The sequence below is a fragment of the Ursus arctos genome, unplaced genomic scaffold (assembly GCF_023065955.2).
Source record: "Ursus arctos isolate Adak ecotype North America unplaced genomic scaffold, UrsArc2.0 scaffold_13, whole genome shotgun sequence".
Classification (NCBI taxonomy): Eukaryota; Metazoa; Chordata; class Mammalia; order Carnivora; family Ursidae; genus Ursus; species Ursus arctos.
In genome coordinates, this window is record NW_026622797.1 from 42,660,876 (window position 1) to 42,687,325 (window position 26,450).

A 26,450-nucleotide genomic window follows, 5' to 3' on the forward strand; every position below is an offset into this window, starting at 1 on the left:
TTGCCAAGATATTTTCCAAAGTGCTGGTATCATTCCCAGGTGCGGTCTACAAGAGTTTCAGTTGCTCCACATGCTGGCAGACAGTTTTGCTGGAACTGGACTCCAGTTTTCTCCTGTGATTTTCTCTAATATTTTCCCAGTATGGTTTGTGTATATTCCCCTCTTCCTCACCACCCGCCATCTTTTCTTCTCCCTTCCCCAACAACATAAGCATAATTCCCATGGAGTGTCTACCAAGGATTCATCTGAGTACCTCAATTCCTGAGGTACGACCTTTACTATGGGAGCTAGAACTCTCCAATCATACTTAAGTAAAAGCAAAGGCAACCTGACAAGGAATAGGAATGGAGGTTTGCCAGGTAATTTCCCATACGGGAGAATTTTTAAAGAGGTTCCATGAATATTACCTCACCAGACTTAGGTAAGTGACAGTAATATTTCCCCCCACAACTCTCAAGGTTGTTATAATTCAGTATTTACACTTGCCAAGTGCTTCCTTATACTGACAACCCACTAACAAGGACTTTGTCAAGGTTATCCAGAGAATTGGAAACTGAGCTATGTGTGAGTATAACTCGGGCTTTTGCTTTGAGAAAATCCTAGATCCTGCTTTAACTCTTTTCACTTCTCTGGCCTGTGTTTTTGACTCCCTATGGTACATTCCAACAAAGAACATTCCAACAAAGGCAAGGGGCAAAGATTCACAAAGGATTAAAAAAAAAAAGGATTGATTTCTTAAGTTTTACTTAAAAGAAAAAAAATCAGACCAACTCAATTAAGAAAATAGGGAAGGATTATTTTAAATCACAATGATCAGTGGACTCTTTTTAAAAGTACATATCCAGATGATAGAACAACCAGATTTTAAAAAAGGATTGAATCTCACAAGAGGGCTAGCTATCTCAGTAGAATCTAAATACAGTACGTGATTAACAGAACTAGGGAGACAAGATGTTCAGGTGACTCTAGGATCTGACAGACACTTAAGTTTCTAAGATGTCGTTGTGGCTCTCTGAGAGGTCTATATGATTTTGCACAAAGTCCTACATTTCGTCTAATCACATAGATATACTTTTTTAAGATTTTATTTATTTATTTGACAGAGATAGAGACAGCCAGCGAGAGAGGGAACACAAGCAGGGGGAGTGGGAGAGGAAGAAGCAGGCTCCCAGCGGAGGAGCCTGATGTGGGGCTCGATCCCAGAACACCGGGATCATGCCCTGAGCCGAAGGCAGATGCTTAATGACTGAGCCATCCAGGCGCCCCACACATAGATATTTTTAATCTTGCAACCTTGGTAATTGAGAATTTAGCCTATGTAATTGTATGTAAAGTGCCGTGTTTCTGCAGATAACAAATATGAAGCCTGTCCGATGTGGGAAGAGGTAGCAATTACTTACTGATTAATGTTTCCCCAGCCACCACCAAAAGGAGAAATGCTTGTTTGGCACAAATTCTGAGAAGAGCATTCACTGAAAGTGCTGAGGGCTATGGGACTGGACTGCTGGACCATGTGTTGCATCTAACTGTTGTATGTAGACAAAGCTGTCATTTTTCTGTATTTCTCTCATCCGTCCTGCCCTACTTGAGCGCCCTGGGTAGGAGAAAGGAGATGGTGGGTAGGGCAGGCAGGGAGAGAGCGAGTGCTTAAAATAACTGAAGGGAGTTCATTTTTTCAGCCTCCTCATTTAGAACTGAAATTTAAACTAGGATTTCTGTCTTCTGGAATTTAATGTTCAAAATGAGGATATTTTTCATGAAGAGTATATCATGCATTTACTTTTCGGTATTCTCGCTTTAAGAAAAAAACCAAAGGGATTACACATGGTGATGTGCTTATGAGAGCTCTGTTAGTACTCTTAGAGACCTGTTTCATTTTCACACTAACACAAAGGAATATATAAATGACTCAATAAATACTTTAATGTCCATGTTTCAAGAATTTGCTGAAAAGCAAAATACACGCACTACCCATCAAATTGCTTTTAGCTGGAAGCCTGTCTTTTATTCAAAATTGGAAGACTTTATAAAAATATCTTTCAACGAAAAAGCAAAACTTCTAGAATGAGTCACCAGGAAAACATCTAATGATGATCAATGGTGGCAGCATTTTATTTTCTTTCCAGGGTCTGTATATGAAATGAAGCAGACAGTTCTCTTTCTATTTGTGCTTTCATTACTGATACCCATTTTTTAAAATATAACCATGCCTTGAGGAGGAAAACAAAGATTGAAAGTGTTTCTTTTCCCCCTCAGCATCCTGCCTTTGCCCCACAATCCTTTCCACCCTCGTCACAGAGTAAAGCGTCAATGGAAAAATAAAGAGGAATTAGAGAGACAAGAACTGAGAAAAATTGGCAGACGAAGAAAAGAAGGAAATTATTGAATGTTTAAAAACTATGGTTTATCTACATTCAGAAGTTAAAAATTGCCAGAAGAGGAACCGTGGGTATCTATTTAAGAACTGCTGAAAGTAGTTCTAAGAAGCAGCAGGATTCTTATAATAATTGATAAGAGACGTTTATGGACAAAAAGTGTGATGACATATTTTTTTCTTGATATCCTATCTTCGCGTTTGTTTTTAAAAGCCTGTCACATTTCTTGCTTCTACAATAGAAATGCAGGAACTGGTTGGGCTTTAGTTAGACCCCAGCCTGTTCTTTCCTCTTGTTTATAGTCTTTGCCTTTTGTGTTTCTCTGCTTCCTGATTTCAGCCAGCATTACACTGAATTTTAAGAAAAAAAAAAATAGATATGAGGAACAGTCATCTTTTGAGAATTCCCTAGGCAAATCCATAAAGTTTTTGGAAGCTTCACTATACTTTTGTAGTTATATTCCTGTGAGACAATAGAAAATATATATATTGGTCTCTGCCCCCAGTTTCTGGCACAGAGCTCCTAAAACTCTTGTAGTTTCCTAAGGAATAAGCGTACTCAGGAGCATCTTTTGTTCTAATATTTGGTCTTCGAGCCCGGTTCCCGACACAGTGTTCCTAAATCTCTTGGAATTTCCAGGGTGATGGCAATGTCTTTTGTTTGAGTGAGGTGACTCTTGGTGGGCTCCAGGATAGGGACCAGTTACCACAGAGTCCAAGTCATGATTAGAAGTGTGGAACTTTCAGCCCCACCTGTCCATTCTCCAGAGAGGGGAGAGGGGCTGGACATGGCGTTAATGATCACTCATGCCTACATCACAAAGCCTCCATCAAAATCTCTCAAGTAGAGGATTCAGAGAGCTTCAGGGTTGATGAGCACGTGGAGGTGCAGACAGAGTGGCGTGCCCTGAGAGGCACGGAATCCCCACAGACTTTGCCCTATTCATCTCTTTCATCTGGATGTTCACCTATATTATTTATCATATCCTTTTATAATAAACTGATAAACAGTAAGTAAACTGTTTTCCGGGTCCTGGGAACCACTCTGGCAAGTTCATCAAACCCAAGAAAGAAGTCGTAGGAATGTCTGATTGATTTATAGTCCATCAGTCAGATGCAGAGGTTACAACCCAGATTGGCAACTGGCCTCTGAAGTGAGAGGGGCAGTCATGTGAGCCTCAGTTCTTAACCTGTGGGATCTTACACTAGCTATCTCCAGGTAGACGGGGTCAGAACTGAGATCAACTGTAGGACACCCAGCTGGTGTCACAGAATTGCTTGATAGGGAAAACACCACACATCTGGTGACAAAAGTGTTGTTAAGTGTTGTGATAGTGTGAGAGTAAAGGAAAGATACACAGGAAGAGAGCTGAGCTTTTCTTCATAATTCCTGAAGCCCTACTAGGTACGAAGAGCATGAGTCTGGATTTCAGGCATTACTTCAATGAGTACATTTTAATTGCCTGAATAACTTCTCAAAAGTGGTTACTATTAATCTACTGAAGTTATAGCTAAATTCTCAAACTTGTTACAGTGTCAATGGAACTACTTGTTTGAGGCACACTTTTTCTATAAAGTGTATTACCGAAGCTCTTTGTTATGAACAGCAAAATCGTTTCAAATTTTAGAATTATCCGGAATGGGGAGCCTGGGTGGCTCAGTGGGTTAAGTGGCTGCCTGCACCTCAGGTCATGATCCTGGGGTCCTGGGATCGAGTCCTGCATCGGGCTCCCTGCTCAGTGGGGAGTCTGCTTCTCCCTCTGCTCCTCCCGTGCTCATCCTCTCTCTCTTGTGCTCTCAATCTCAAATAAATAAATAAAATCTTAAAAAAAAAAAAAAGCATGTAGTAGAACTCTCTGGAATAAAAACCTAGCACCCAGCAAGAAAAGGGTAGACCTAAAACCTGTCCAACAAGATACACATTTTTTAAGGAGGATGGCAGTCAAAATTTTGTAGGAACCGGTTAATAATCAGGGACGAGTTCAGAAATCCAGATTGAACTGGAGTTATATTGGAATTTCTACTGGAACGTGTTGCTTCAGAGTCTTTGGTCACTGGTTCAGTGCAAATCTGGTAAAGAGAACTCAATTTAAGTCAAATTTCCACAAGGCTTTTGCCATAATATCACCCTGAACACTCTTGAAGGGCTTCTTGCATTTATCACACAGTGTATTCACATGTCACAATCATAACTTTTTAGAAGTTGTGTGGTTAGAATGATAAAGAAATATTTGTTTAAAAATATGTTCCAGAGACTCACTTCTTGCAGTTATGTGGCCTACGGTGACATCAAATTAAATGGTGGCCTGGTGGGATAAATGGTGTCTGTGCCTGGAGAATGGGAAAGACAGTAATTTTGTTCAGTCCTGATCTGCAGCCTTCTGGGAGGGGTGGTCAAGAAGCACCAGGAAAGAAGGAATTGTGGCTATGAGAGCACGTCCCCTGCACAGGCCAGACCTTGCATCCTCTCATCTTCTTTGCTCTGTTGTTCATTCACTCTCAAATCATGAGGTGCACGAGGAAAGAGATTATTATTATGTCTCTAGAACATAGTACTGAATCAGCCTATACAAAATTAATGTAATTACTATGTTGATTTCCAGATGTTAGCTTAATGCCAGCCTATTAAAACTTCTAAAGATGAAGATTAAAACAAACATTCTGAGTAAACACCCACATAAAGACATGTCAGTGAAGTGAGTGATAATCCGAGGCAATGGCAGAAATCTCCAGATAGGGCATTTTAGAAAATGATTCTCTCCATCGCTGGTTGGGATAAACAGAATTTCCTCAGGCACCTTCAATCTCCACCCCCCCCCCCAAAAGCCTCCAAATTCCTTGTCCTAGTCCTTGGCCTCTCGCCAGGTGTGCCCCTCCCCTGTCTACCTGCCCCACCCATATGGGGCCACATCCTCTTGACTTCATTGCTGGGCCTCACTAGACCTCGCCCCAGGGCTGGTTTCTTATTCAGGTCTTTTAAGTTCAAGCAAAACCCCTTCCTTTTGTTCAAAAGTGTCTTCTTTCCCTCCTCCTATCTCCCCTAAAGCCCACATGGGCTTACAAGGAGCATCCCCCCGCCGGGGGGGGGGGGGGGGGCGGGAGGCACGTGACCTTGGTCTAGGGTCAGCCTTCCAGCAACTAGTTCTACAGCTTAGAACAGGTTCCTGTCACAGGACCTTATAAAATTTTGGATAATAATACTTATTTCCTTGGACTGAAGGTATAACAGAGACAACTTAGATACACAGTGTCTGGCACATTATAGAGTCTTGATAGAAGGTGTCATTATAAAATTTAGGGCTTTTGCTACGTGTAGTTTTCTAAGCTTTTCTGACTGAAATTTTCTGTTTCTTAGAGTGACTCGATTTTCTTTGTTTACCCATGAAGGTTGTTGTTAAATCTCTGGATTCCTGGAAAGTAAGATGGACAAGAACCCAAAGACTAGTTACAGTTCACCACCTCATAGTCTAGACTGTGTAGTTCTAAAAATCTTGAGAAGATAAATTCACCACTTTCCTGTGAATTTTGTGGTTTTCTTTTTTTGCATTTGTAGTGTTCAAACTGTTAGCTTCCAGATCACAGTGAGGAAATATAGCTGAGACTCAATGTCTAGAACTTCTGTAGACTGAGGTCTTAGTTGAAATTTTATTCTTAAATTAATTATGTCTACTGTTGTTAAATTTTAAAAAAACAAACACCGATAATACAGTTTTTTGAGAAGTAAATGAAATTAGCTTTTCCAATACTTAGAACAAATCCAAAGTTAAACTGGAATTCAGTCCCAACTGAATAAAATCTAGTATTGGCCACATTGTTATAATTAAGCAATATTATTCTGGACGGCCATTTAAATAAGTGTAAAAATGAAATACTTGATACGGTTCTTATAAAAGTTTCAAAAAAGTATGACTATTAGGATTTGATGAAGAAAGCCATTCATGTATCCTTATTTATTATTGAGGTATATAATTGTCTTTAAACCTATTAATGATTATTTTTCAAAGCATATTTCACAGTCAACAGCTTCTGGGGGTGAATCGTTGGCTATTTCTGGGCCAGAGGAAAGACTGTTTACACCAGATTCAGTGTTATAGTCATAAGGTTCTGAATTACCCTCTCCAGTGATAACCCCCAAGATTTCAACTTCAGGTGCCAATTGAAAAGTTTTTCTTACATTGATTCTTGGAGGACTTGTTTTATTGCTTTAGCTATTTTAAATTTAGACAGAACAGCTCCTCTGACCATTTGTGGTAGCTTTCTTTCCTTTCTTTTCCCCTTTATTATTACTAGAGTTGTTTGTGTTTACTATTTTTATGTTTCTTGTGCACTTTCCTAAGGAACATACATTTGTCTGTACTTCCCTTGGATTTCTCAGGACTGGCATTAGTGAGGACAGCTGTATCAGGCCTTTCCAGCTTCCAGGGAAGCACTCTATTTAGATTCACTGAGGGGTACAAGGAATGTTAACAGAAATTCAGATAGTGAGCAATTGTACATTTTGCCTATACATGCATTTCCCACTTCCCGCTGAATTCACACAATTTATGCTTCTTTGTGATTTATTCGTTCATTCTGTTTGCTTTATTACTGCAAAATAGAAAAGTGAGATTTGAGGTTCTGAACTGGCTTATGATGCTGTAAGTGAAAAAAAGTTAATTTAGTCACGGCTCATCATTCTTCTAGATGTTTATAAAAAAGAAATTGAGCTATATTCCAAGCTATATCTGGGTTTTTGCATGCTTACCTTGTCTGACGGCTAGTGTGGTGGTGTAGACCAAGAAGAGAAGGATGTAATTGAGGAAACTCTGGAAGACTGGTGTATTGGCATGGAAATCTTCTGACAGGTACTTGCTGGTCAAGCCAATTCCACAAATAAGAAGGGATAACACCTGGCCCAGAGCCACAGAGATTAACATCTCCCTGGAAAAAGTAAAGAAGAAAACAGCAAATATCAGCAGGAAGTCCATTAAAACAATAACCGTTAAAATTTATTGAGCACTTGTGCCATTTAGTAGGCCAGTTACAATAAATTTCTTTTCATCCATCACAGCAATGCTATGAGAGAGGTGCAATTTTTAGTGAGGTTTTATAGAGGAAAAAAACAAACAAACAAAATTTAGAGGGGTTAAGGAATTTGCTCACTGTCACATAACTAGGAAGTGGCAACGCTGGGATTTGAGACCAAATCTCTCCAAGTGATCCTGTTTTCTAGCCAAGGCTCTCTGGAGCCTGATGCGGGGGGGGGGGGGGGATTAACATCATCCCTGACGCCCACCATGACAGTAATGAAGTGATCAGAAACCCAAGAGAACACTTGCACCCTGACGAAGAGACACCACATTGTAACCTTATCCTCAGGTTCTCATACCATTCAGGAGAGACTCTTTTGTTTATAGATTGAAATCTTGGATCCAGGAACACTTAGGGGAAGGGGCTGTACAAACCCCTGAAAATCCAGAAGGACCATCTCCTTTCCAGTCCCAGATTTTGGATCTTCGTTCGCTCTAGCAAGCCCTGATAAGCACTAGTCTCTGCTCTCCTCTACACAAGTTACACTTGCTTGCATATTACAATGGCTATTCCTGAAGGAAATTTAGTCACTGAGGTGGTATAATAAAATATTTCACATTCTGTAAATATTTTCTGTGGCTCTTTCACAGAAACTGTAGACCACTAGAGTAGAGACTAAAGGCAATGGTTGAAGGGTTCACTTGGCATAGAAATACAATGCCCATATGGGTTTTATGATCATATAAACCTGTATCATCTGACTCAGGAAGAGTCCCTGGAAATACAGAGCAGGCTTCTGCCTTCCCCAAAAGTCCCATCTGACTTTCCAGGTTTATTTATAGAAACAGCAATGTAAAATAAGCAAGGAGTAGTATTTCTAAACAAAAACCATTGGTCAGAGGATTTGCAATGTTACATATTTCCTCCCCCTTGGCAGATGTGAACCCATCTTTCCAGAAGGGGCACAGAGTCCTGGGTAGATACCTGGGTGGTGTCTTGCTTAAAAAGAGAGAAAATGAAAGAAAAAGAAAAAAATTAAAAGGCATCCATCACATTCTGGTTATTCCATTTGTTTCCATGAGGAGGAAAATTGTGGCAAGGCATGAAGGCCCATAGAGAAGGCTTTCTTTCCTGAGGTTAACCTGTAACATGCTGGTAGAGGCTTCTCACTGGTTTTCCTACTTCCAGGTACTGGCCCTGACCCCCAAATTCAATCTTTATTAAGGAATCAAAGACATCTGTCTGTTGCTTAAAATCCTATAAAGGTACCTATAACACACAGTGATCTATATGGCCTGTGGTACATCATCTACAAAGATGGCTGCCAACATTTCCTCTTATCCCTCTGCATTCATGCTGCTCCTCTCAAAGGGAGGTGGGATCTATTTCTCCTTTTCTAACTGAGCTTATCTTGTGATTTACTTTGACCAACAGAAAGTAAGGGCAAGAATGCCATGTGACTTCTGGGCTAATCCATTCGAAGCTCTGCAGCTTCCGTCTTTTGCTCTCTTCAGATACAGCGTCCATGTAAAGAACCTAGGCTACTGAATCTTGAGAAACCATGTGAAAAGAAAAAGAGACACCCAGCCAGTGCTGCCCCAGCTGAAGCACCAGACATGTGAGTGAGGATCCTGGATCCTTGGGCCCCAGGGGAGCAGTACCAGCCCCTGCCACATGGAACAGAGATGAGCCATCCCCAGAGACCACAGCCCAATTGGAGAATTGTGAGAAACAATCAATGGCTGTTGTTTTAGGGTATGAAATTTGCAGTGGTTAGTTATGGAGCAACAGGTAACTGAAAACAAGGCCCTAAATTCCCTCCCATCACTCTTATTACCTCTTATTTACCTTTCCCCACAAAGCCAGAGCTCCAGTCCTACAGAGCTACTTAGACATCAACAATGAGTCATGGTCTTCTTTGCTGGCATTCCTTTGCATGTGTTACTATTATTTCCAGAATGTTCAGCCTACCTTTATCAGTCTGACTGCTATTCATCTTTTAAGATTTGTCTTCTATGTTATCCCCTTTAAGAAGTCTTACCTGTCCTCTCTTCCCTGGGATGTTTCTCCTTTACTTCTATATCATTGTATTCTAACTACTGATTTTATCCCCTTTATCCCTCTGCCAGACTGTGAAGCCTGTATGATGTTCTTCACCGTATCTATAGCTGGGCAATATAATTCAGAGGAAGTAGAAAATGAAGGGATTCAAAGACAGTGCAGAGATAGGCCTAGGTAACCCTGAACAGTTTTACTAAATTGAAAGGTGATAAAAAAAGAAAGGCAGAGGTAAAGAGAAGTACCAGAATTATTTCAAAGGTTTTTAAGCCAGCCTAACAGAAGTGTGAAATCCTCTAACAAAAATCATGATAAGGAGTTGGTTTTAGTGCAAAGATAACAAATATTTTTGGTATATTGAATTTGAGCCGCCAGATGAAATTCCAAATAATCCAGCAATATTAAAACAAGAAATGAGAATTCAATAGGGAGGTCAACCAGGAGATAAATACGCAGAAGTTATACACCTAAGCGTGATGGCTGAAGTACTAGAAATGGATGATATCACCAAGGAAGGGAGAATGGGAGAGAGAACAAGGGCCTAGGAAAAATCCTTGAGGAATCCCCAGATCGGGGTTAGGTAAGAAAGAAGAGGCACATCATTGGAGTCAGAAGTGGTTAGATGGCGAACAGGAAAACCAGGATAGTTCTTGCTATCAGCGAAACCAAGGAAGCAGAGACTTTCATGGAAGAGGTAGTTGTAATATTGAATGTTGCTTAAGGGTAGAGAGAATGAGGACTGATGGAAGATAATTTGTAGTCACTGCTAGCCTTTGAAAGACCAGTTTTGGCAGAGTGGAGAGTACCAGAGTAATACTGGTATCACGGAAACCAAGGGAACAGAGAATTTCACAGAGGGAATGGTTAGCTGTGAATAAGTAGACAGGGAGTGGTTAGATACAAAAGTGCTGACTTTGAAGAATTTTAAAGAATTCTTGAAGAAGTTTGAGCTAGTCACCACAAAACACAATAATTAAGATAATAGTTAAAATAATAATGTAGAAAATGATTTAGAAATTTAATTTAGAGTGGATTCATGTTTATCTTCTCACTGGGTCACTCTTGATTACTTGCATAGTAACTTACATCCTTAAGTGGAAGAGAAACGGGGAGAGTTACAGCTAGGTGGTTTCTCCCAAAGCTGAGGACATCCACTGGAGAATACTGGGTATGGAGTATGTCTCCCTGGGAAAAGAAGGTTACGACTGCCATGACGTGGTAATTCCTACAGCTATTTAAATTACAGCCATGGTATTCAAAACATTGACAATATCCTGTGCCTTTCCTGAACAAAATCAAGCCACCAAAAATGACTGGTTACTTATGTAAGAGAATAAAATTTTAGTCCTTCTGATGTATATGTACCAATATACTATAAAACAGTCATCTACATGTCAGGCACTATGTATGCAAAGATGAATAAGACACAGTCCTTGTCATTGGGGAGCTACTAACCAAGATTTTGGGGCTGGGCTCCCAAATAACTTACTACCAAATGAGGCCAGTTAAGGAGAAATAACAGTAATAATTCATATTTAGTAAGTTCTCACCCTGTGCCAAGTCTTGGGCTTAGCTTTATATATTCTTATTTAATCCTCATAATAACCGAATGAGACAGGTACCACTTTTGTATTTATTTCTCACTGAAATGTGCTGACACTGGGCACATTCTGAAAGCTTATGGTGCAATGAATCCGCTTACCAGATATTAGTCTACTTTTTAGAGTTTTTAAAATACAGTATTGATTACATTAGCATTTGAATTAATGACCTTTTAAATTCAAAGGGACTGAAGCAGTAGTCTCTTAATACAGAATGATAACTGGAAGACCAAAATATTTAGAAATCTGTTTTCTAAATATTTTATACCTATCTACTGCATATATCATTATACATTCACAGTATATATTTCTACTAATTTATACTACAAAAATGTATAAATAAATATGTAGGTATTTAGATGTTTTATAGATACACACATATATACTCTAAATCAAATTAATAAAAATTATCTCAAAAAGCATTTTTTATAATCTAACAAATGTCCGATATTATACTAGACACAGAATAATACAATGAATAAGCATGTGCCCAGATCTTAAGGAACTCAGTTTCAAGTAGGAATAGGGCTGGCTACATAACTGCAGGTCCTAGTGAAAAATGAAAATGCGGAGTCCTTTATTCAAAAAGCAGGAAGAAATGTGATTATAGGTATGCACAAAAGTCTCTCCTTCTCAACTTGTCTGTTTTCTTTTTCTTGATACTTTTTGACCCCTTTCACCCATTACTCTCAATTCCCCATTCCCACAGCTCTGACAATGACCGAACTGTTCTATTTACCTATGTGCTTTTTTTTAATAAGAAAAAGAAATTCCACGTATAAAAGAGATCATACACTATTTGTCTTTCTCTGTCTGACTTATTTCCCTTAGCATAATGCCCTTAAGATCCATCTATGTGTCGCAAATGGCAAGAATTCATTCTTTTTCTGGTTGAATATGGCACACCCCACCATATACACACCACAATTTCTTTCTGTATCCACTCAGCAATCGATGGATTATGGTTGTTTCCATATCTTGGCCATTGTAAATAACACTGCAACGAACATGAATATGTTCCATGAACATGAACAATCCTTTCTAGTTAGGATCTAGTTGTTTTTATTTTCTTCAGATAAATACACAAAAGCGGAACTGCTGGATCATATGGCAGTTCTCTTTTTAATTTTTTTTTTTTTGAAAGCTTCCATACTGTTTTCCATAGTGGTTGCACCAATTTACATTCCAACCAATAGTGCACAAGGGTTTCCTCTTTTCCACATCTTTGCCAACACTTATTTCTTGTCTTTTTTTTATAATAACCATTCTAACAGGTGTAAGGTGATATCTCATTGTGGTTTTGATTTGCATTTCCTTGATAATTAATGTTGCCAACCATCTTTTCATGTATCTGTTGGTAATCTTTATGTCTTTGGAAAAATGTCTATTTTGATCCTCTGTCCTTTTTTAAACTGGATTGTTTGTATTTTTGCCATTGAGTTTTTTGGATTTTTTGTTTGTTTTGTTGTTGTTGTTGTTTTGGCATTGAGTTTTATGAGTTCTTTGTATATTTTGAATATTAGCCCCTTATCAAATATATCATTTGCAAATATATTCTCCCATCCAATAGGTTGTTTTTCATTTTGTTAATAGTTTTCTTTGCTGTGCAGAAGCTTTTTAGTATGATATAGTATCACTTCTTTTTGCTTTTGCTGCTTCTGCTTTTGCCGTCAGATGGAAAAAAAAATCATCACCAAGACCTATGTCAAGGAGCTTACTGCCTGTTTTCTTCTAGGAGTTTTGTGGTTTCAAGTTTTATGTTCAAGTCTTTAATGGATTTTGAGTTAATTTTTGTATAAGACAGTGGTCAAGTTTCATTCTTTTGCATGTGGCTGTCCAATTTTCCCAGCACCATTTATTAAAGAGACTGTCCTTTCCCCATTCTATATTCTTGGCTCCTTTGTTGTAAATTAATTGACCATATAGGCATTGGCTTATTTCTGAGCTTTCTATACTGTTCCATTGGTCTATGTATTTGCCTTTATGCCACACTATACTGTGTTAATTACTATAGCTTTGTAATAAATTTGAAATCAGGAAGCATAATGCCTCCAGCTTTGTTCTTTCTCAAGATTGCTTTGGCTATTGGTTTATGTTTTTATTTTTGTTTTTTGTGGTTCCATACAAATTTTAAAATTATTTTCTTTGAAAAATGTCATTGGAATTTTGTCAGGGAATGCATCAAATTTATAGATTGCCTTGGATAGTGTGAACATTTTAACAATACTGACTATTCCAATCCAGAGCACAAAATATCTTTATTATTTATTTATATATATATATTTATATATATTTATTTTTATATATTTATATATACAAATATATTTATTTGTGTCTTCAATTTCATTCATGTCTTATAGTTTTCAATATAGGTCTTTTATCTCCTTGGTTGTTTATTCCTAGGTATTTTATTGTTTTTGATGCAATTGTAAATGAGATTGTTTTCTTTCTGATAGTTTGTTATTAATATATGAAATGCAACAGATTTTTGTGTGTTGATTTTGTAGCCTGCAACTTTACTGAATTCATTTATTAGTTGTAAAGGTTTTTAACATAGTTTTTAGTGTTTTCTTTTTTTTTTTTATATCAATGATTTTTTATTATATTATGTTAGTCACCATTCAGTACATCACCGGTTTCCAATGTAAGGCTCGATGATTCATTAGTTGTGTAGTGTTTTCTATATATAATATCATGTCATCTGCAAATAGTGACAGTTCTAACTTCTTCTTTCCTAATTCAGATTCATTTGATTTCTTTTCTTGCCTTATTACTGTGGCTAGGCCTTCCAGTACTTTGTTGAATGAAAGTAGTGAAAGTAGGCATCCTTGTCTTGTTCTTCATCTTAGAAGAAATGCTTTTAGCTTTTCATCACTGAGTATGATGTTAGCTGTGGGCTTGTCACATACGGCTTTTATTATGTTGAGGATACCCAGTTCGTTGAGAGTTTTTGTCATAAAAGGATGCTGAATTTTGTCTAATGCTTTTTCTGTATCTACTAAGATGATTGTATGATTTTTCTCCTTCATTTTACTCATGTGATATATCACACTGACTGATTTGCAGATGATGAGCCATCCCTGAATCCTTGGAATAAATTCCACTTGATCATGGTGTATGATCCTTTTAATGTATTGTTAAATTTGGTTTGCTAACATTTTGTTGAGGATTTCTGCATCTATGTTAATCGAGGATATTGGCCTGTATTTTTTTTTTCTTGTGATATCCTTGTCTGGTTTGATATGAAGATAATGCTGGCCTCATAAAATGAGTTTGGAAGAGTTCCCTCCTCTTCTATTTTTTGGAAGAGCTTGAGCAAGGATTGGTTTAATTTTTCTTTGAATGTTTGATTCAATTTACCAGTGAGGCCATCTGGTCCTGCACTTTTGTTTGTTGGGAGGTTTTTGATTACTGATTCAATCTCCTTACTAGTAATTGGCCTGTTCAGATTTTCTATTTCATCGTGATTCAGTCTTGGTAGGTTGTACCATTTCTAGGAATTTGTCCAGTTTTCTAGTTTGTCCAATTTGTTGGCATACAATTGTTCACAGCAGTCTCTTATGATCTTTGTATTTCCACGGTATCAATTGTAAAATCTCTTTCATGTCTAACTTTATTTTTTAAGTCTTCTGTCCTTTTTTCTTCATGAGTATAACTAAAGGCTTGTCAATTTTATCTTCTCAAAGAACCAGCTCTTAGTTTCATCGATTTTCTCTATTGCCTTTTTAGTGTCTATTTCATTCATTTCTGTTCTAATCTTTACTTCCTTCCTTTCCTTCCTTTATTTCTTCAAGTTTGTTTGTCCTTTTTCTGGTTCTTGAGTATAAAGTTAGGTTGTTTATACGAAAGTTTTCTTTTCTGAAAAGTTTTTTGAGATATTTTTTGAGAAGTTTTTTGAGGTAGACATTTGTTGCCATGAACGTCCTTCTTCGAACGGATTTGCTGCATCCCACAAACTTTGGTATGTATATTTCTGCTTTCATTTGCTTCAAGGTATTTTTTTTACTTCTCTTTCTATTTGTCCATTGATATACTTGTTGTTCAGCAGCATTTTGTTTAATCTCCAAATATTTGTTAATTTCCCAGTTTTCTTCATATAATTTCTAGTTTCATACTACTGTGGTCAGAAAAGAGGCTTAATATGATTTCAATCCTCTTAAATTTATTAAGACTTGTTTTGTGGCCTAACATATCATCTATCTTGGACAATTTTTCTAATTGCACTGGAGAATAATGTGTATTCTGTCACTTTTGGATGGAATTTCCACATATATAACTGTTCATCTGATCTAATGTGTTGCTTAAGGTGAAGGTTTCTTATTGATTTTCTCTCTGATGATCTATCCATTGATGTAAGTGGGGTATTAAAGTCCCCTGCTATTATTGTACCATTGTCTATTTCTCCCTTTAGGTCTATTAATATTTGTTTTATATATTTAGGTACTCCTATGTTGGATGCAAAAATATTTATTTACAAATGCTATATCCTCTTGTTGAATTGACCACTTTATTATTATGTAATGCCCATTTTGGGGTCTTATAATAGTCTTTGGTTTAGATTCTATTTTGTCTGATATGAGTATAGCTACTTCAGCTTTCTTGCGGTTTCCATTTGCATGGAATGTCTCATTCTATCTATTCACTTTCAGTCTGTGTGTGTCCTTGTATCTAAAGTGAGTCCCTTGTAGGCAACATAAAAATGGGTCTTGTTTTTTTTATCCAATCAGCCATCCAATGTCTTTTGATTGGAGAATTTAGTCTATTGACATTTAAAGTAATTTTTATTTTTTTTAGGATTTTATTTATTTATTTGACAGAGAGAGCATGCACAAGTAGGCAGAGTGGCAGGCAGAGGGAGAGGAAGAAGCAGGCTTCCCATTGAGTAGAGAGCCCAACTCAGGGCTTGATCCCAAGACCCTGGGATTATGACCTGAGCTGAAGGCAAACACTTAACCAACTGAGCCACCCAGGTGCCCCTAAAGTAATTAGGTATGTACTTACTGCCATTTTGTTAATCATTTACTGGCTGTTTTTGCAGTTTTCTGTTTCCTTCTTCTCTTCCTCTCTTCCTTTGTGGTTTGATAACTTTCTGTGTATGCTTATATTCCTCTCTCTTTATCTTTTGAATATTTACTATAGGTTTTTGCTTTGTGGTTATCATTAGGCTTACATAAAACAGCTTATAACAGATATTACTATTTTATAGAGAATTAAATTTTTATAGATAGGTAAATTGATGCTTGGAGGGGTTAAGCAATAAGCTCAACATCATAGCGCTGGCATGGGGAAGAGTTTAGATGGCAACTAGGTTATATGACTCCAAATCCCCACTTCCTAATTACTATGTTATACCACCATTATGCTGCAAAAAAAAAAAAAAACCAAAAAAAAACCACAAAACAAAACAAAACAAAAAAACACTCTTTGCCCCCACTAAAGCACTGAGCACAGTGCTAGAAACCTCAGTTGCTGGGTTCTAGAAGTATTCTGGAGACAGTAAAGGCAAAAAAAGCCGACCAGACTGACTAATGAAAATTCTTCCACCAAGTCCTCTGTAATGTATGCCTTCGAACAGGAGGTCAACACAGGCTTATTCTGGTTTCTTCAGTCGAACAAAACAGCAAATCTGCAGTAATTAATTTCTGCTTTTAATTAGTGACCATGTCATTTAGCTGCTTTGATATGATTTGATACAAAAAGCAAGTCATCATTTTATCTGTCATGCTAATAAACATGACTTGTACAACAGGAAGGAATGGAAGGGCCCTTTCATCAGATTAGTTCATGAGTTCTTTCCCAACCGTAGAAAGCTAGATTCTGTAGCTATTGTAATTTACACATCTGAGCTAAGTTACTAGAGTCACCAAAGTAAAATACGTAAATAAATAAAAATATAAATAAGGCTAGATGTTGACCTATATAGTAAACTCTGCTACTTCTGCCTCCCCACCCTTGCCATCTTCCTCTCAACAAATTCTCTTTTGTTGTTTTTAAGCACTGGACAAATCCTTTCCATGATTTGTTTTACAGAATGTCCTCCCCAACACTCTCCTTTTTAGGATCTTTTCAGTTCACTTCTTATGGCCTTATCACTCTGAACTTTGTTTGTTTGTTTGTTTGTTTATTTATTTATTAATAGATAGACCACAGTAGATCTGTGGTCCCTTCACCTAACTCTTCATAATCTGAAGACCTGTCTTTTCCAGAAGGCCTCGTTTTGGCTACTCTCTGCTCCCCAAGGCTGAGTTAAGTGCCTTCATCTGTATGCTCCTATCTCTATTTGTACTCACCAAATTGTATAACTCATAGCTCCTGAAAAGAAAGGAATGTATTCTATTCATTTCGGTGTTCCTGGTGCCTTGAGGATTGCTGGATGGAAAGGAAATAGATGCTCAATAAATACAGAATGAATGAATGAACATGTTTATGAGTGAATAAATATTTATAAATGAAAAAGGGCAAATAGAAGGCTTGAAAGATGGCTGCTTATCTTACCTTGAAAAACTACTAGCTTTGAAAGACAACACCAACCTTGTTTTACTGTATTCATCTTCCAGTTAGACACTGGGTTAATAAGCTATTTTCTATTGCCTTTCTGAACAAGCCTGTAAGGTGCTATCTTGCAAAAATGATGCTAAATATGGTGCTGGGTGGAATTCTGCACACAGAGCTGCTGGTTATTTATGCAATATATAGAATAACACACCAGATGCGTTCTAACATAGGAAACATAGGTCCTATAATTTTAGTAGCAGAAATTGAGAAGAGACTATAATACACACTTTCATCTTCTTTGTTTATGCATTTAAAAGGACATCCTATCCACTTTAAATTCAGAATGACTAGACAATGAAAAATGCATGAGTCTCAGGAAAAACAGTGCTGCTGGGAGCTGAATACCTATTATAATCCAGCTTATATTCATAAAGACTGACATAACCATTACCATAAGCACTTTATTCTGTTAAAGAAATAGACTTTAGAACCTTGTGAATAAACTTGTTACAAATTAGATATTCAAAATAATAAGATTTAAAATAAAACATGAATTGAATCTTGTTTTCTTCACTCAGTTATAAGAATACATTCTTTTAAAAGGGTATGAAAAATTTCAACATAGTGTTACATAATCATATTGCTTTGTAATTCTTTGGCATGAGAGTGAAACAATTATGTTATCATCTTGAATCAGAGCACATCAGCCTTTCTGAAGAGACATCTTCATTCTGATAACTATTCTCAGGCAAGCCAAGATAGATTTGGGTCAGCATATGAATTTAGATATACATACACAGAGAACACTTAAGTGAACTCCCTTGACTAAAAACAACTCCACCTGAACATGGAAGAAACATGTGTTCTACTATGTTCTTTGAAAAGATTTATGTTTTCAGAAGTTAGGACATTGGCTTTTGAAGCTCTTTGTGGAAAGGTTTTTATCACTTTTAAGTAGTTAATTAGACTTCTACGTAAGAAGATCATTAGGCAAGAAGCAAATACACATATCCACAGGTTTAACATTGACTGGAGTGTCTTTGCTTCAAATTCTATGTTCACGGAATTTAGTCTATCTCTGATTCTGTGGTATCAGGTTTTTGTTTTGTTTTTTAGAGGAACCACGTGAGCCACAAAAAGCAATAAATAATATAAACAACAAACAATAAAAAATTTAAAAATAATAGTAATAAACAATATTTTAGTGAGTCTCTGAGGCACTAAGTGTAGGAGACATTTGAAACTCTAGTGTGAGAGGATGGGTCTTAACTGTGCATGTAAATTGTATGTCGTATATCTAAAGAAGTGACACAAAAGAGTGTAAAAGCACCAAATAGGGATTTGAAAGCTCCTGGCTCTTGAGTTCCAGTAATTAAGCTCCACAATCTTGGGCATCTTCTACGTTGGGCTTTGGTTCCTTCATATACAAAGTAAGTATAACTGCTGAGTGGCTAAGACACGTCTTATGCTCTCCCTTCAAACCCTCTTGGTCTTACCTACCTGCAAGCTCTCTGGTCACTTATTCTAGCTCCAGTGGTGACTCCACCAATTGTGCACAGACCACAACCAACATTATGTGGGCCGAACCCAGTGGCCCAATGCCTCGTGCCCATTCTGTACCTTGTGCCTTCTACCCTGGGGAGTCCACACTGACGCTGAGGCCCAGACCTTGTGGGGATCTGCTTAGTGCCCGCTCATGAGCAACGGGGAAGTGCAGGAGAATTACTGCACCTCACCACTAGAAACTACCGCAGATAAATTCTTCTTTCTTCCTCCCTTAGACAGACTGTCCTGAGAAGCAGTCACTTCTTCAGCTTCTCTGAAGAGGTCCTGCCTCACAAGATGCTCTTTGGGTACTTCTTGTAGTGTCTCTTCCTCCATCCCTTCCTCACACCTGCTGCCTGAGACGGCAGTCTTAAAAAAAAAAAAAAAGTAGCAGCACATAAACCTCTTCTTTCCGGTTAACTCAGGGTGAGATGATCAGCTTTTTATTTCCTTCTATTCCATGATTCTGACTTACTTTTAGAAGATGATGGTGTATAATCATCAACTCTTGAAATTGGTATCTTGGATCTTAAAGTCCATTCGTTTTGTGTATTTCACTAAACTCTTTTGGTAGCTGCATTACCAGCAATGTTTGCTCATTTATTATGTGCAAACTCTGTGAGTTATGGGATTAGCCACTGAGAAATAAATCAGTCGGTAGCACTTGCCAAGGCATGCTAAGTGCAGGTTATGAGAACGGAATGTTTGGCCCCTGCGTCCCAAAAGCTTACAGCGACATGGAACATAAATAAGTGAAACCATCTGAATAGAGAACATAAAAATACCTGTATACTCAAGTAGGTTTATATAAAATTGCTTGAAGTTATTGGGATCATTTTAGTCTTAAAATGAGACAAAGCAAATCTGGAAGGGTTTCATGGAGAACATAGTTTTGAGTCTTTTTATTTGTTTGTTTTAAATAATGGAAGAGATGTAATTTGGTATTGAGATATTGGCATGCCATCCCACGAAAGAGAATGCTGTGCTATCTCAGAAGCAGAGACTGACACATGAGGTCACTTGGCTGATCAGTGAGAAGGATAATAGCAGAGATGGGTAAGCAGCAGGGGAACCTACAGCATGGGAGAGAGCTGCAATCCAGTAAGAGCTGTTCTTTGGAAACTCGGCGCAAGAGAAATGAAATAAGCTCTTGCGACAATGTCCCCAAATTTCCCTGCTCATTCCCTTAGAACCAAATCCTGCTTTTATTATGGGGAAGAATTTCAGGAAGAGGCAAGATCGAAGAACCAGATCTCTTTGTGTAAGTGGACATCCTGAAAGTCCATTAGCTTCATAATACATCACATCTGACCTGGGCACACAAGACACACCTTTCATCCTCACATTGCAAAGCTACAGTCTTGTCATACTTGCTTCTTCAACTCATCAGCATGGCTTTCTATGCACCTTTCAATACTATCTGCCGACCAAAGAATCTTTTAGTCTGCTGCCACTTGTTTTGTTTTGTTTTTGTTTTATAGCTATTTCTACAGTGACAGGAAGAAGAATTTCTCCAGTAGTATAAGGATTTTGATCATTTATTTACTAATAAGTAAGAAACGCCAATCGAGGCTAATTAAACAATTACTACCTTTAATGGAGTTTTTAAGAGTAATGGATTGGTGACTGTAACATAACCCCCCACCAAAACTGCAAAAGTTCTATTTATGTTGTGGTTGTTTAGTTTTTACTTGTTTGCTAACACTGTGTCAGGTAATATCTTTAGGCACAAAGTGCACTTAGAGTAAAGCCCATCTCTAATAAATGTGGAAGCAAGTTCATATTTGAAATTACCTCATTGACTTTACAAATTTTGGTTGATATTTTTGTTTCATATGATTAGATTTCATTGCGTTTGTTTTATTTTGCAATGTTGCTAATGAAGAAAGGTCAGAGAGAAGTTTCAACTGAGTAAATTTTTTCTTGTTATTTACTTCTGGCACAGTTTGGTATTATCTTTGACTCTTAGGTTTTGTGTAGGAATCAGTTTGTTTGTGCAATTTAGTTACTGAGTGATATAATCACTAAATCCTTTAACTAGATCCACATAAACTGAGTGAAGTCACTGGGAAACAAACTGAGGGCTTCAGAGGGGAGGGGGGAAGGGGATTGGGATAGGCTGGTGATGGGTATTAAGGAGGGCACATATTGCATGGTGCACTGGGTGTTATACGCAAGTAATGAATCATGGAACATTGCATCAAGAACTGGGGATGTACTCTATGGTGACTAATATAACAAAATAAATATTATTTAAAAAAAAAAAACTGAGTGAAGTCAAGGGGCTACTGTGAAACCCTTTTGAAAGCAGAATATCCACTCTTCTGTCTAAGAATCTCATACCTTAAAAGAGGTGACCATCTAAAGAAGCCAGTCACAGGGGCACCTGGGTTGCTCAGATGGTTAAGCATCTGCCTTCAGCTCAGGTCATGATCCCAGGGTCCCAGGATCGAGCCCCTGCATCGGGCTCCTTGCTCAATGGGGAGTCTGCTTCTCCTTCTGTCCCTCACTCTGCTCTTGTGCTCTCTCTCAAATAAATATTTTTTAAAATAAAGAAGCCAGTTACAAAAGACCACATATTACATGATTCCTTTTATATGAAATGTCCAGAATAGGCAAATCTACAGAGACAGGAAGTAGAGAGCTGGTTGCTTAGGGCTGGGATGATGGGAAGATTGGCAAGTTTTAGCTAAAGGGTATGGAGTTTCTTTCTGAGGTGATGAGATGCTCTAAAATTGACTGTTCTGTTCGTTGCACATCTCTGAATATTAAATACTGATATACTAAAAACCACTGAATTGTACACTTTAAATAAGTTGATTATATGGTATGTGAATTACATCCCAGTAAAGCTGTTATTAAAAAGAAAGAAAGAGAAAGAAGGAGAGAGGAAGGAGTAAAATAGAAAAGTAACAAAGATAGAGAAAACAAGAATAAAATTACACAGCAGGTAAAAAAAGAAAGTTCAACCAGCTCATCTACAAATTGAGTGATTGCACCAGGGTCAATTTATGCATTAAAATTTAGTCAAGCTTAATTACTTTCTTTTTTTTTTCTATGTATAAAGATTTTTTTCTTTTAAAAATAACATGATGGTAAAGTTTTCTTCCTGGATCCCAGGGAATCATCTCATATTATTCCTTGAAATGTGTGCTCTCACTTTTATTAACTTAAAAGATAAGTTTTCAATCATTAGCTTGGAAGGTAAGAACATTTGTCATCTTCTTCCAGAGAATCAGCATGGTGTCATAAAATAAGAACATGTTTTGAGAGGCGCCTGCGTGGCTCAGTCCTTAAGTGTCTGCCTTTGGCTCAAGTCATGATCCTAGGGTCCTGGGATCAAGCCCCGCATGGGGGGCTCCCTGCTCAGCAGGAAACTGCTTCTCCCTCTCCCACTGCCCCTGCCTGTGTTCCCTCTCTCGCTGTGTCTCTCTCTGTCAAATAAATGAAATCTTAAAAAGAAAAAAAAAAAAGAACATGCTTTGAAAATGGATTTGGATCTTGCCTCTGCCACTAATCATTGAGACTAATTCTGTTCATCTATAAAATGGGGATAATACTATATACCTCACAGGACTGTCATAAGGACTAAATGAGACAGTTTTTGTAACTGTCTCTCTACTACAGTATCTGGCTCATGGTTAATGCCTAGAATCATAGTGCTTATTACTTTTTGGTACATTTTAGAAGTACCCATACTCATACTGACTACTTAAATCTATCTATAAGATTGCATTTTGATACATTGGAGAAAACTAGAGAAAATATTGCTAACATGCATCTCAGATTTATTTTCACAAGTTCTGACTAATACTTTTACTCCCAAATTTGGAAAATTTAAAGGATTTCTGACATTTAGAAATCAGGGAAGGAAAACAAAAAAGAAATGAGGAATATTTATTTAAAAGATTTTATTTATTTATTTATTTTTAAAGATTTTATTTATTTATTTGAGAGAGAGAGAGACAGCCAGCAAGAGAGGGAACATAAGCAGGGGGAGTGGGAGAGGAAGAAGCAGGCTTCCCACAGAGGAGCCTGATGCGGGGCTCGATCCCAGGACTCCGGGATCACGCCCTGAGCTGAAGGCAGACACTTAACGACTGAGCCACCTGGGCGCCCCTAAAGATTTTATTTATTTATTTGAGAGAGAGAGTGAGACAGAGTGTGAAAGGGGAGAGGGTCAGAGGAAGAAGCAGATTCCCTGCTGAGAGGGGAGCCAGATGTGGGACTCCAGGATTATGACCTGAGCCAAAGGCAGTCACTTAACCAACTGTGCCACCGAGGTGCCCCAAAATGAGGAATATTTAAAGAGTCTTACCTGACATGACTATTATGAAACTAACATCTGATTTTTAATAGGAATTTTGAGTTGACCTTCTCACATTTGCTAACATCATCTTGGAGAACAGAAAAGAGATTACGATATTTTTAGGTCAACTGTGTTATTAGTTTTTTTTTCTTTATGCATTTTTAAATGACTTTGACATTTTTCATTACAAAATGCTTTTAACTTTGCATTTTTAATTATGTTAGTGAACCCTGACACGAAATGGCAAACATTTGACTTTAAAATCTACTGAGTAAATAAAAACGAAGAAAGTATACAAGTGGACTGGTGACTCACTTTCTTTTAAAATAAAGATTCATGTCAAATTCCATTATTTTGTCACATATTTACCAAATTTGTATGCATGCAGTATAGTGTATTTGAAGTAGAGCAAATTGGGAAAATTAGATTCCACTAAGTGCTGAACTTCTCTGCACACAATTAAAACCTGCTTGAAAAATGTATAATCAACTGAGATCATCAATTATGCCTTTTACTTGGAAGAATATGCAGAGAACTCAGGATAAAAAGGTAGAGAAGCCAGGCCTCATTTTACAAGACAAATGTATCTGGCTTTTGCTTTCAAGTCATGAAAGGATTTTCTGAGTGGAAGCTAGCTGACATTTTTCTTCATCATTGTTTGCATCAAAAGATGACTCCAATTGCCCCTTTACAAGGATCTGACAATAAAGTCTCAGGACTTCTGATAGACTGCCTTGAAAAACAACTCAAAATTACACCAAAATCCAATTTTTGCATCATGAGCTAGACACAATTTATTTTAGAGGAAAAGGTTTTCTGTAAGAATAAAAATTGGGTATTTATCATAATTAAATATTATAACGATTGAAAGGAAATTCAACCTGTTGAAATTTCTATTGTAGGAATGATTCTAACAGAAAAAATAATCTATTATTGCTACTCTTGCTTCAGGGTTAGAGGAAAAGGCAGTTAGAAGAAAGGGATGTCTTTAAGTAGGAAATCTGAAAAGGCTCTCAGCTGCCTTTAAGATGGAAAAGGATAGAAAGACACATGGGAGAGAAAGCCCCTAAGATAGGGCGACCTAAGGAGGATTTTTAAAGACTCGGTGGGGGATGAAGGCTGGTAAAGAAGAAAACAACAAAATTAAATTGATGAATTTATTAAAAGACAACTCAGGTTGGTTCATGAGGAACAAAATGTTCCAACTTTTTAAAAGCTACCAAGACTAAGCATTGTGGTAAAAACATCAGGCCAAACAAAAATATCAGGCAGATTACAAACCAAAGGTGCCATAGTGATTTTTTATTCTGAAAAGGAGTGTTCTCATTAAATTCACGTTCTCTGTAAAAGAGATGAGCCTGTTCGCACAAGCGGAGTCACTGCCAAGGCTACTGACTGAAGACCAGTGTCTAGTCCTCAAGTTGTGGGAACCCACTGATACTTTTGAAGAAGGAAGAAAAGAATAATGAAGGGTTGCTTTAGTAAACATAAGTTGGATGCTCACCATTCTCCTACTTGAGCAAATTTGTGAGATAATCTGCTAACATGACCGGGAGAGTTCTGCTATGCCTGACGTGGTGCAATGCAGTCCCCACAGTGAGAAGGGACGTGGCCCAGTGCCTTCCGAGCTCGCACCAGCGCTTCCCTCTGGTTGGCCTTGGTACAGCCACCCTTTCCCAACACGGACTTCTGCGGAAAGCCGTCACTCACTAGCCTCCAGCGGAAACCATTTACAAACCACCTTTCCTTCCCTTTTCGTTTATGTCAAGACTTGGGTAAGTCCAAGGAATTTCAGAGGTTGGACACACTTCACCTAGCTCACGGGCTTACCTAGTAAGGGCTGGGATGATGTTTCCAAACTGTCCCAAACACAGAGGACATCTAGTGAGTATGCGGCAAAATACCAAAGGAGAACATAAAGATCTTGTCTTTCAAATTTAAGAACGGAGAAAGGCCTCATTCAATGTTTTAAAGTTCCTCCAAAGGGGAAATGAATAAAACCTCAAGAGCTGAAAAAGAAATACTCCAATTTAATTCTAACAATATTTTTTGCTAACGGTACATTTTCTGTCTACCTGCCCCTCCTCCACACTGTACCTAAGTTGTTGCGACCGTCTACTGCTCCTCTGATGCAACAGCTGCCGTGAGATAGCCTGGAGACTGAGAGTCAGGCTCAGGCATTAGGATAGCTTCAGCACACTGGTAAACCAAGAGTAATGGGCTTACCTTCTACTTATGAAGGCCTCAGTTGTAGGCAATTTGAGATCAAGAAAATACACAGAAAAGACACTTGCTATCCCCCTTTGTTTCTTGAATCACAGAAGTATATAGCCTTGGAGGGTTTTTATTGTATTAAGTTGATAGTGGCCACCAACAACCCAAAGACAGTCCCATGGCTATCCTTCTGGAAAATGAACTACTAAGTCAGCATCCTTCCAGTGGTGCCTACGTAGTAGTATTCATGTGACACCAGTCCCTTTCAGACTGTGTTAGACCAGCTGTATCCCGGTGTGGCACGTCTATGCCTTAGCAATGACAACAAAACAATTTTTAAACATGTTTGTATTTTGAAATATTCCTAAAGAATAGAGTTTCAAACTCCATCCTTGGTTTCCTTGACCGTCCAAAGTTTTGTTTATTTATTTTTCCAGATTTATTTGAGGTATTATTGACAAGAAGAAATTACATGTATCTAGGTTATACCATGTGATTTCTTAAAAGTGTACAATGCGATGATTTAATATATGTATACATTGTGAAATGATTACCACAATCAACTTAATTAACAGATCCATCACTTCACACAGTTACCAGTTTTTGGTGTGTATGATGAGAACATTTAAAATCTTTTCTCTTAGTAAATTTCAAGTATACAGTACAGTACTAACAACAATCACCATGCTATACATTAGATTCCCAGAACTTACTCATCTTATAACTGAAAGTTACTGCTCTTTGACCAACATCTCCCCATTTCTCCTACCGTCCAGCCCCTGGGCAACCACTGTTCTACTCTCAGGTTCCATAAGTTCAACTTTTTTAGATCAAATGGCAGAAT

The 26,450-nt window shown here is 37.7% G+C and overlaps 1 protein-coding gene across 1 annotated transcript in view; it reads right to left on the reverse strand.

The window, feature by feature from the left end:
- SLC35F1 (solute carrier family 35 member F1) overlaps nt 1-26,450 on the reverse strand; it is a 381,514-nt gene that overhangs the window by 136,238 nt on the left and 218,826 nt on the right. The window contains exon 2 of the mRNA XM_026505215.4: nt 7,119-7,294. Within this exon, the coding sequence (XP_026361000.3) occupies nt 7,119-7,294 (176 nt within the window). The remainder of the gene's footprint in view (nt 1-7,118; nt 7,295-26,450) is intronic.